This window comes from Paroedura picta, chromosome 6, assembly GCF_049243985.1.
Source record: "Paroedura picta isolate Pp20150507F chromosome 6, Ppicta_v3.0, whole genome shotgun sequence".
Classification (NCBI taxonomy): Eukaryota; Metazoa; Chordata; class Lepidosauria; order Squamata; family Gekkonidae; genus Paroedura; species Paroedura picta.
This window is the reverse complement of record NC_135374.1, coordinates 61,597,431-61,609,844: the sequence shown is the minus strand read 5'-3', so window position 1 is coordinate 61,609,844 and position 12,414 is coordinate 61,597,431. Positions and strand designations below refer to the sequence as shown.

Genomic DNA, 12,414 nt, shown 5'->3' with positions numbered 1-12,414 from the left:
ACAATACATTCTACCCAATTCTACACAAAACTATAACCTGGAGCCATGTTGCATTCCTTATATTTGTACATACCAGGTTGCATGAAAATAAATATAATGAACCCAGATATGCATAGATAAGAATATTCACTTACTTGAAGGAGGATACACAACAAGATTCATAGTTGTTGATTGAGGTTTAGATAGCAGAAGTATTGCAGCTAAGCAAATCACAGTGGTATTGGTCAGTGGAGTCAGTGTCAAGATACTCTCTTCATTGTACAAACCATTAGATCCTTGACTCTGGTTAGTAATGTAACTTGAATTATCTACTGTAAAATTATTTACCATCCAGGTAATCTGTGGAGCAGGAACCCATCCAACAGCTTCACAAACTATTTCAATTGTTTCGTTCTCTCTTACTGTCAAGCTGTGACCTTTGATGTTCAAAGATCCATTAACTGTTGAAGAAAAGATGGTTTTCTTCCTTCAGAATAATTTTTTCACAGTGTTCAGTTCTGGTTTTATTATCCTCCATTATAAAATTGCACAAAAATATTGTTACCCCCCCCACCGAAAATTTATTAATTTCAGTAATTTTTTTCAATGTCTCTAATATCTGTTCAAGTAACATCCCAGAGATCTTTTCAGTCACAGAAGCAGTTCCCCAATGCCTATTAAGAAAAAGCAGTGATTCAGACCTTTTCCACATTCAAGAAAAATGCTATTCCAACATTCCTAAAGTCCAGTGGAATAGCAAATGTTTTACATTTTAAAAAAAACCCTGGCTCTTAAGGAGCAGATCTGAATGCAGTCCTTGCCCCGTGGTTTGTGAACCTTCAAAAACAGAGATTCCCCCGCCCTTCCTTAGGAAGGCAATTTGTAGTTATCCAATGATTCAAGTCTGCTTCCTCCTCCATTCCCACCTCCAGTGGTGTCATCATAGATACATCTCAACTCTGCCTACTATCACCCTCTCCTCCCCCCCTACCCTCAGTATCTTTCAAAATTCTGAGCGTGATCGCATTACACTGTGAATTTGCATAACAATAGCACCTGCTTTCAGGGAACGCTTTGATGGAGAAGGGGGTGAAATAATATTTTCTTAATTATTGTTCTGTAAAGAGAAGCTTAGTGTATCAGACTGTTTCGTAACAGAAGGCCCAGAAACTTGTTCTTGACTATATCCTGCCAAGGCTGATATGTTCTATTCTCAAGGCTAGTGGAAGCAATTGGAATTGTTGATATTAAACCATTGGAGTCAGGGTGACTTAGCATAATGGCAAGGGGTTGGTCCTGTGGGCTGTGCAAGGGGTGGAGACCCCAGGTTATTGGTTTGACCCAAAGGACATCATCTTTCCCTGCCTTCAATGAAATATTATAAAGTCTCATGCAATCCTTTGTTCTGTACACAGATTTGGGAAATCTGGGATATGCTCCTGTGTCTATATTTCTGCTGCAGAAAAAATATTAAAAGTTCTTCTCTCAGTGTGATTTTTGGGACGGCAAAGGGACCTATTTAGCCACTTGGCTATCACCTTCAGAAAGTCATATATAGCAGTGGTCCGCAACCTTCTGGTTGCCGGGGACCGCTGCTCCGGAGTGGCGGGAGAGGGCGGCCCGGGGCCCCGCGCACGCGCGGCATCCCCAGCGCAAATGCGCATGCGCGGACTGCCGCGCACACACGTTTGCGCCGCCGCCATGCCAGCGGCCGCGGCTCCCTCTCCCGGCCCCTCCAGGCCGCCAGCAAATCGGCTGCCAAAGCGGCCAATTAGCTTGCGGTTCGGCAAGCTTCTCTTCCCCCCCCCTCCCGGAACAAGAAGCTTGCCGGGCCGCGAGCTAATCGGCCGCTTCGGCGGCCAATTTGCTCGCGGCCTGGCGAGCTTCTCGCTTCGGGGGGGCAGGAAGAGGGAGCTGCGGCCCGGCGCCAAGGCCTTCGTGGCCCGACACCGGGCCACGGCCCGCGAGTTGGGGACCACTGATATATAGTACTGTTTTCTGCCTCATCTTTCTACCTTATTAATATGAGAAGGTTCCTTCAAGAGGAAACCTATGTCGATAGTTGTTTGGAGTTGTAAGGCTATCAAGAACGAGGACTCCACATTCTTCCCCCTGCCTTCCCTATCACCTTCTCCAACATTTATTTATTTTTATTATATTTATATACTGCCCTCCCTGAAGGCTCAGGGCAGTTTACATGAAACAGAAACAATATAGATAACTCAGTTTATAACAATACAGTAAAAATGGTAAGCTACATAATAGAATGATAGAATTATATGGAGAAAATTAAATCAACTCATACTGACAGCCCAGTGAGTTGGGTGGATCTGCAGTGGTTGCCATAGGAGGGAGGCTCAGGGGAGCCCATGGTAAGTGGTGGTTCAGGTTGATCTCAACCAAATGCCTGGTGAAGGAGCTCCCTTTTGTAGGCCCTGCAGAACTGTTTGAGTTCTGTTAGGACCCTGATCTCCTCTGGGAGCTCATTCTACCAGATGGGAGCCAGGATGGAGGGAAATGTGCAATAAACTGAAGCTCAATCCAAAAAGACTGAGGTGCTGCTGGTAAAGAACAAAGCTGTTCAAGAACTGGAAATCAACCTGTCCTAAAGGGGTAGCACTTTTTATGAAAATGATGCAGAAACTTCAGCTCACCCAAAGTGCTGCAGCCCGGATACAAGAGAGATCTGGACTGGCAGCCCATTTGTTGCCAGGCATAATTCAAAGTGGTGACTGTTACTTCTTTAAAGGCCTAAATCAGGGAAGGCCAAAGAGTTTAGCCACCCCTGGCCTAAATGGCTTGGAGCCAAGCTACTTGACTGACTGCCATCTTCCAAATTGTCCAACCTGCCAGTTAAGGTTTGCCTCACAAGCTCTGTTGTCTGTGCTCCTGCCTTCAGATCTGAGGCCAGTGGCAAATAAAGACAGGGATTTTTCAATAGTAGCACCTCACTTATATAATTATCTTTTCCATGAGCTCACCAGGAACTAGTGCTGCTTTCTTTTTGTGCTAGGCCAAACATTTCTGTTTTAAAATATGTTTTTTAAATATGAAATTGATTCTTGAAACCACTATTTCAATCTGGAAACTCTTATTTTAAGAGTAGTCTGTTTTTATGATCTGTTTTTATTTTATGTTAAGATGGTTTGTTTATGCTGGATTTTAATTAATGTTTTGTTTTGGGGCAGGTTCCTGGAGAACTTGTATAAAGCATTTCTAAATAAATAAAATAAGAGAAATTCTGAATGCCATGTGGTGTCAACTTTCCTCATAACTGTCACAGCCCTGTAAAACAGCCTGCCTGAAGGAGTCAAACATAATGTGTATGTTGTATTTCTTGGTTTCAAATCACTCTGGTTGTTGTGTCTGTGGACATTCAGAGACTAAGAGCTTGGAAGTTGAGCCTGAGATCAAAAACTGTTGCTAAGGATTTGCCAGTACCCAGGACACAGCCAATCAGTTAAGAGACTTAAGGACCAATCACAGGCCTCTGTGAATGGCCGATCAAATGTCTTGATAGGAACTGCAAATGTGTATTAAGTTCCACTTCTGATGGTTGCTGTTCAGTAGTTCTAGTTCCAGTAAAGTTATTTGGTAGTTGAAGCTGAGAGTACTTATCTTACTGAACCCACAGATTTAATACTGGTAAACCACTGCTCATAGATAATTTACAGAAATGCTTACACAATATAACAAAAATACTACACAAGTGTTCCAGTATTTAACACCTGTTTCCAATGCTCTTCGTCAATAGCCAAAAGAAATTGGATAACCTCACCCATAGGCAATCAGCTCAAGCTAAGGTAAATCTCAAATTCAATTATAAGTGACTGTTTGAGTTACTCCTAAGGAGGTCACTTGAGAAAGGGATTATCCAAATTATACTTGCACTGACTACTGACAACAAGCTTTAGAAATATATGTCAAGTAATTTTGTTAGTAAAGGTAAAGGTATCCCCTGTGCAAGCACCGAGTCATGTCTGACCCTTGGAGTGACACCCTCTAGTGTTTTCTTGGCAGACTCAATACGGGCTGGTTTGCCAGTGCCTTCCCCAGTCATTACCATTTTACCCCCCAAGAAGCTGGGTACTCATTTTACCGACCTCGGAAGGATAGAAGGCTGAGTCTACCTTGAGCCGGCTGCTGTGATTGAACTCCCAGCCTCATGGTCAGAGCTTCAGACAGCATGTCGGCTGCCTTACCACCCTGTGCCACAAGAGGCTCTAGTATTTTTGTTACATTACATTAAATTTTCTGTAAATATCTATGAGCAATAGTTTGCCAGATTGACTTGGAACTAAAAAAATACAACATATATATAGTTCCTGGTTTCACAGTAGATTAGTTCACAGCGTCATTACTATTTACACAGAAACCTGTTTATTTTTGATACTTTCACTTTCTCCCTGTACTCATTTTTACATTACTTGCCTGAAGAAGTGCCTGAAGAGACTTTTGCTGCACTTTTTAAACATCTTTTACTGACTCAAAAATAGTTTGATCTGGCTTTTGTTCCTCTTAATTATTTGTTTATTGAAATTGGCTTTTGCTGCTGTGTTAATTTTGTTGCTGTGCTTGAAGTTTTTGCTGTTGCCATGATTGTTTGTTTGTTTGTTTGTTTATACTGCCCTTTCCTATGGCTCTAAATTTTATAGTAATTTTTTAATGATGACATTTGTTAGCAATATCTGTTTTTATTTTAAAATTAACTTATTTAAGGTTGTTTGTTCACTGCTTTGAACTTTCTAGAAGTGCAGAACAGAAAAATCTTAAATAAATTAATAGGTGGAGGGGGGCTTAAAGACCTGTGAGTCTTGACCTGGGCAGAGTCTGCACTTACTTCGTTTATTCCGTTGTGGATCCTGCTGAATCCAGATCGATTTGAACTCGGGTCATCCTCCCCCCCCCTCCGAAACAGAAAAGTGTTCTGCACGCAGTTAGGGAAGCTCAAATGGGGAGGGGGGAGCCAAGCGCAGCAGGATCCTCTTTCTTTCTTTTCTTGAACAAGGAGGGGGGGGAGGATTGGAGACAGCAGAGGAGGGAGAAAAAAACCAAGAGGCAAAACTCTACTGAGAGAAGTTTAGGCTTCTGGAGCTTCTGCTGAGAAAAGTTAGTGGTTCCCCTTTAAGGCAAAGTAGGGCTTCCCCTTTAAAGCCTGGAAATCAGGAACTGACACCCTAGCCAATCAGGGCTTCTCTACCACAGAGTTCAGGAACAAATTCAAAACAGGCAGAGCTCCGCATGCTTTCTCATGCTTTCTCAGTCCAATTCTTCAAATATTGAGGGTTATATCCACTCTAGGATATGGCAGGATAAAGGTAGTGTCACTCCGGATTAATTGTGCTTTTTGCAGAGGGAAAATTTAAATCGGACAAAATCAAAATAGAAATCACATTCAGTGGAGATGGCCGGGGCTGAATCGACCTGGGATTGGAATAAAAGCTCCATACAGACTACACCCTGGATAATTTCCTGATTTCATCAGATCTCAGAAGCTAAAATAATAATTAAAAACACAAACAGGTGGAACCTCGCTACCCCAGGTCCCATGAAGGAGATGCAACAGATGAGCTGCAATTGGCCAAATGCTCTCCCCCCTCCCCATGCAAGAGTGGGAAGGTAGCCCAGTGCAGAGCCTCCCATGCAGTAAAAGTCAGAGTTAACTCTCTCATCTAATTTGATTACCATATAATCCACCTTGATACTCAAGTAGAAAATTGGTAAATATATGACATTTCGATGCATAGTCAAATACATGACCTGACCAGCTCACAGCAGCAGTAACTGGAGATAATACTACCTATTTAGCTATCAGTGCCATTCTCAGCAGGGTTTAATCCTCATCCGGACCCATTGACTTCAACGACCTGAGAAAGGTGCAGTCATGGCTTGAATTCATGCTGAACAAATTCACATTTGACAAATTCAAGGCCAGTAATTTCACACCAGAGCTTTCTTTTGAAGCAGTTTCATTGAATTCATATACAAATATTCCAGAGAAATTGAAGTAATTTTTTAGTGGACAATGCATGATGTCAAAGTTGTGTCCATAAATCTTCTCACCCTGACCATTTCACACCCAGAATTTGCCTCACTTATCATATTATTATTATTATTATTATTATTATTATTATTATTATTATTATTATTATTATTATTATTAAACTTATACCCCACCCCTTTCAACAAGTCAGCTCGGGGCCGTGGTGGGGCATATTCGTGGTTCTGCTTGACATAAGTGCTAGGGCCATCCCAGGCATGGCCCGACTCAGGCCCTCTGTTGCCCCATGGCAAAGGAACATGGATATATAGAAGGGGATTCTGATGAGTGATGCTACATTTCACATTGGGAAAAGGACAGATAAAGAAGCCACTTCTTGTATGATGGTCATTAGATTCTTCTAATCTGTGTGGGAAATGGATCGTTTGAGCTTGTTCGAGAGGTTGTGCCTCTGTTTGGATGTTCACTCTTGCTGGTAAATAGCAATTCTAAATTTGTGTGATTTTCTGTAAGTGAGGATAGCTAATGAAAATATCTGCTGATTCTGTAAAAATGTAATTATTCTTACCTTTACAATTTTAGTGATACAATGCAATATCACGGACATATTGCAGGCACAGCCATGTCATGATCTTTTGGCACTTCTGTTTAATTATTGTCCTGCATACTTGCGTGTGTGTGTGTGCATGTGTGTATGCATGCACATGCATGCACACACACATATGCAAGCATGTCTGCCAACTGAGAATTTATTATACCATAATAAATATGTTAGTCTGTAAAAGGCTACAAGACTTAGGGAGGAAGAAGAAATAATCTCTGCATGGAACATGAACTATTTTTGCAATAAGCCTTTAAAAAATGCACAAACTGAATGATGAAAAAAATGTATACACACCTTGAACAGAAAGAAATGCATACTCATTGCCATCTGTTGTCTGGAGGCTGCATTCAATTCTTCCAGAATCATTCAGCTGAACTTTGTGTATCGTCAGTTCTGAAGTAAACTCGGTACTTTTGTTGTACCCAACTTGACTGTAGCTGTTATCTGTTACTATTGCATTTCCAGGATAAATAACAGACAGTATGGGCTGTCCTTTAAAAAGCCATATCAAAATATGCCAACCCTCTGACACCATACAGTGAAAATGGGCATCAGTACCGGCAAGTGCTGTTAAATTGCTGGGGCCTTCTATGATGAAAGAGCCATCCCCGGGATCTGAAAGCAGAAAAAACAGGTGGTACAGTTAAGCCAACACCTAAACAAAGTTGTCGCTAGCTTCACGTTCATCAGGATAATATAGTGACTATAAAACATACTACTTGAATGCATCTGAAACCTGAGGAATATTAAAACTTCAGCAGAAAGAAAAAAGAAGTAAAGGTTCATTTAACTTGGTTAACACTTCGGAAATGCAAAGAGGCATTCTGGTATTCCTGTGCACGTATATCAGGAATAAAGAACAAAGAATGAATCTGTACTGTACTGTAAATTTGCCCTTTACTGTAAATTTACCCTGAGGCTTGAACACAATTTGCCTTGCTGAGCATTTATCTTGGAGTCCATATGGGTCAAAATACACAGTACATGCTATTATGTGGGACAGTACAAGATTATGTTTTCTAAAAGAGCTTTGAAACAGAAGGAGCCATTTGGGCAGCAAGGAACAGGGCAAGAATTTAGTGGCACCATCGCTTTCCATACTACTTTCCTGCTGTAAGTAATTTCTCCCTTCTACCTCTCATAGTTTGAGGAAAAAGAAAAAGAAAAAAAAGCACCAGAGCACTTTCGCATGTGTTAGCTGTAGTCAATTGATCCTACTAAAATCAATGAGGTTACATTTAACTTTTTATACCTATTTTTAAGGTATATCTATAGAAACGATCAACATGATCATAAAAATTATCAGTATTTGAAATTATTTTTGATTTAGTACATTTCTATTCCTTTGTTGGGCCCTCAGTGGGCGGAGGGAGCTTTAACTACTCTTCTATGAGACACAATAACAGGTGGATCATAAAAACCTTGCTTACATGTTTGTTTCAGTTTTTGTCTTGGTTGAGGTAACGTATGGACCTTGTGGTTTCCACCATGGGGCTTACAGCTGTGTTTCCACTCAGCATCTTATCTTGCCCCTACTGGGCCCATTCTGCATTCATCATTTACTCTCGATTTCTACAATGTTGGATTAATTTGATGTGGCTTGGGTTAAAACCTGGCACCCAAACATTCCCCCCCCCCGTTTTTTCCCTGTATAACATCTGCACCCCAAAAGAAAAGAATTGAGGGGGTTTTTTTGCTGGAGGAAGGGGGGCTGGAACTAGCATTTTGAAGAAACTTATCCATTGGTCCAATTAGCAAGGGGCGTGTTTATGTTAATAGGAAGGTTTTTCCTCAAGTTAGTGTGTCAGTTCTTGCCAATCACACACCCCTCATCAACCATTTATGCACTGGGAACTTCACTGCCCCAGCTCCTGTGCAGGAGGACAAATTGGTGGAGGATGAGGTGCACCGGGCCAAGTGTTCCCCCTTGTGGGTGCAGGAAGAGGTGGGGCAACTTGCCATGACTAAAACTACAGCCTACAGCCTGGCATGAAACTTCCGGTGCGTAAACAGTCATCCTGTACAAACTTACAAAATATTTAATGTCTTTGGTCATACACCCAATGGCTGTTCATAGCATGCAGTGTATTTCAGACTACCTTATCCTCCCCCCACCACCCATTCCCAGTAAGGCAGCAAAGCCTCAATTCCCTGGTTAAAAAGAAAATCCATGGAAACTTTTAGATGGTATTTTCTGAATTAACTTTCAGCTTCTTCAATGGTTTAGGTGGAAGGGAAGCAACCTAGAGACACAGAGATTGTTAGTTCAGTTTGGGCTTTGGCCAGTAACTTTTTCCATCACAGAACTGACAATATCTCACTTCCCTCCCCCTTTTCACCCTTCCAAATTCTCCATGCTGATTCTAGATGATTCAGTCCACATTGTTTGTTTTTTAAAAGCTCACATTTTAAAAACAGCTGTAAAGTCAGACTTATTTCTGAAGGATAAAGAACAGCTAAATCTTTGGGACATTATGGGGGGGGGATCCTTAACTGGGGGAAATTTTGCATGTTCAAGGAGCCCATGTGGCAGGTGTTAGGGGGAGATTTAGTGGGACATCAGATTGGGGCTCCAATCCAAATTTCCTGAATTTGCACACTGAATTTAATTGCAGTGTCTCAGTTTTCAAGGAAGATGTGCGTTGTGTTACACAGCTTCCAGCCCTTCTAGAAAATACATATGAGATTGAATTGGGATTTGTCACTGAAATACAGAAATACAAAATACTAAATTCCATTTGCTGTTTCAAAGTCAAACTACACATTCTGCAATACTCATGAATCAGCTGTCTTCTTTAAAAGGCTGAAGAGCCTTAGGAAAAGGGGAGGAATTAGAGGGGGTTCACAATTCTGGGAATGACGGTTTAACCTTCCATCCTGGCATTTCCCTTGCTGAAAGTTCCTTTCCAAAGTTGTTAGCAACGTAATGGGAAAATATAGTCAATACCATATGTGAACAAATAGTCCTTTCTTCACTATGGTGAGTAGCAGGCTTTGGAGGGAAAACAATTTCAATGAAGGGAAAGGTACTGGGGGAAAGTGGTATACCTCTTCCTTTTGAGTTTTCATCCAAAACCTCCCTCCCTACTCCCACACACAACTGCTTTGAAGCCTTAAAACAGTGGTTCCTGAAAAGTGTTTTTAAGAATTGGGTATGTCATTAGGGCTTTAGCCCAGCTGGACTTCTGATTGACCATTTTGTGACAGTCTTTTTGTCAATGCAACCACCACACCATGTCAGAATTCCATAGGTGCCTGCAGGATCAAAAAGGACATGGATGCATGTCTTAAAAAAAAAAGTACAGTGATCTGATCCTAGATTTAACGCATGGAGAGTAGTTTGGCCCTCTTTTTCAAAAGAGGCAGCACAAGTTTGATTTGTTTTGCAGTACCCTACTTCCTTTGGAAATGACTAGAGGAGGGAAGGCTGGCCTGGCTTTCAAAGGGAAAACACAGAATTTTGCCCTAAACATATTTGCCAAATTTGATTCTGACCATTCAGTGTTCAATTGAGTAATTGCATTAAAAACATGACAAGCGGCTGATTTTAATGAAAGTCTTCAACGTTTCTTTTGTTAATCCAAAGAGAAATATACCTGTTAAAAATCCCAAGAGGCTCAATGTCATCCAAAAGCATCTCTGGAGGCCATCCATTTAGCAAACTCCCCCTTGATCCTGAAAGAGAGAGGCATTCACTGTGTTGTCACTGCGCTGAATAGCTAAGGGTTAGATCCCTTGTGTATAATGAAGCCAGCCTGGGATACCATTTATGCATGTGTGAAATGCTGTCAAGTCACAACCCAAATTATGGTAACTTCATAGGGAACAGTGGAATTCCTTGGTGGTCTCTCATCCAAATACTAACTAGGTCCAACCTTGCCTAGCTTCCAAGGTTCGATGAGACTGAGCTAGCCTGGGCCATCCAGGTCAGGGCTGGATATAATTTAGGGCTCTTCAAACTGGAAACATTATTGGGTGCACTAAAACCAAGGCTGGCAAGTAGGAGTGAGCCACAGCCGATGCAGGAAGGCAGAAGGCCAGACAACAAACCCTTGGAAGGCAGAGTATTCAGAGCCAGCTGAAGCAACATGTAACTGAGAGAAGGGGAAAATAGGATTTTTTCTCATGGGTTTGTGTATAAAATACATAGGAATGTATACTTACATGTATAAGTGAGTGAGTGAGTGAGTGAGTGAGTGAGTGAGTGAGTGAGTGAGTGAGTGAGTGAGTGAGTGAGTGAGTGTGCTTACTTCCCTAGTACAAAATGAAGAGCAGATAAATTAGTGCGGAGAGCTGTGCAATCCTAAACAGAGTTACACACTTTTAAGTCAGTTTAATTCTCTGTAACATTGTATTTTGGTGACCACTGATACAGGATACAGAGATGGGAGGAGCAAGGAAGACTCCTAGTAAAATATGCTGAAAGCAGTGAAAATAGTCGCAGAGCTTGGTAAAATATTTTTCATACGAGAAAGCTTAAATTATTTTCCCATAGTTCTTCCCTGCTTACTTGGGAGTAGAAGTCAGTCTTGTTGTTATGGCAGATCTCTGTCTTTGTCCCACAACAGGTACGGTAGCAAACAGAAATGGTTTTATTACATTCTTATTCTGAATTTTAATTCATAAAACTGATTCCACTCAATTCAGGAAACAGATTACACTTAATATAAAATAGGTGTGATGATGATGATGATGATGGTGTTATTCATTCAGTTGTGTCCGACCCTATATACTTCAACAAAATGTCAAATCAGATACTATTAACATAGCTGGCATATTCACATTGCTCTATGCAAGACCATATGCCATAATGAATTTGTATCATCAATGTCTGCAGCCGTAAAAGGGTTTAATAATCTTTGACCTTGTCTATAAATTACTTCCTTGTTCATATTTTCTTTAGATTCCACAATCTGGTTAGCATCAATTGAACTACAGTTATAATATATATAACAATATTACTCTAAATGTATTTGGGATAGTGACAGCAAAGTTCAGTAAGAATAATTTAAGTCAAAATTCAATTCTTAAGCAAAGACAGGTAACCTTTTCTGGCGCTGGGGTAGAAGAGGTCTCTAGACTATCTCACTTTATCTGTACACTTGGATTTTGTTATTTATTAACTGGTATTCAGGTCAGGATTTAATATTGAAGAGTTAACCCTCAAGGGCTTCCTTTTATCAGGTACAGAAGCTGTGGGTGGTTGTGCCTTGGACAAGAGACAAGAAAAGGGGGGGGGGGGGCAGAATGTTTTCCTTTCCACTAACTACTCTGCTCAAAGTCATCATTTTCCTGTTTTTCCCCACCTCCAGGAGAGAAAAGATACAATGATCCGCACCTTTTACAACTAGGAGAGGAGTAGCCTGTCCCACCCACAGACTGAGTGGTATCTTACCTTTTATCTAAAGTTCATAGCTCGAAAGCCGGGATTCTTTCAAAGAAGAGCATTTCTTCATTTCTCTCTGTAGCACCTGGACTACCCCTCATATATATAACCAGATTATCCATTTGGTTTCACTTCACAATTCCCTGGAAAGGCCCTAAAGAAAAACAATTGGTGTCATTTTTGTGTTCTCCGCCCTGCACAACTCTTTGCATTAGAGTTTTATCTTTATTAAGATAAGACTTGGTTCTGCAACCAATGTGCATATTTCAGTTTTCAATCATTAACAGAACCTGCTGAAACATGAAGCGAAAAGACTGCAGATACAGACTCGCTTCAAATGAAATAATCAGGAAAGTTAAGGGAATGATGACACCTATTGCCATCACTGAGCACAGCACAGGACCTGAAGCAACCTTTAGTCTGTGCGTGGAGTGTCAATAAGTC

The 12,414-nt window shown here is 41.1% G+C and overlaps 1 protein-coding gene across 4 annotated transcripts in view; it reads right to left on the bottom strand.

The window, feature by feature from the left end:
• The window catches only part of IGSF5 (immunoglobulin superfamily member 5), a 43,702-nt gene extending 31,498 nt beyond the window's left edge, over nt 1-12,204 (bottom strand). For 3 of the 4 annotated variants that reach the window (XM_077342740.1, XM_077342737.1, XM_077342739.1), the window contains exons 1-4: nt 11,980-12,204; nt 10,181-10,259; nt 6,879-7,199; nt 135-440 (exon numbers count right to left, since the gene is read on the bottom strand). In XM_077342740.1, coding sequence (XP_077198855.1) covers nt 135-440; nt 6,879-7,199; nt 10,181-10,238 — 685 coding nt within the window. In that variant the 5' untranslated portion in view covers nt 10,239-10,259; nt 11,980-12,204. Of the gene's footprint in view, nt 1-134; nt 441-6,878; nt 7,200-10,180; nt 10,260-11,094; nt 11,651-11,979 lie in introns of those variants that run through there. The other variant, XM_077342738.1, reaches the window with a different exon arrangement.
• Nucleotides 12,205-12,414: the final 210 nt, after the last annotated feature.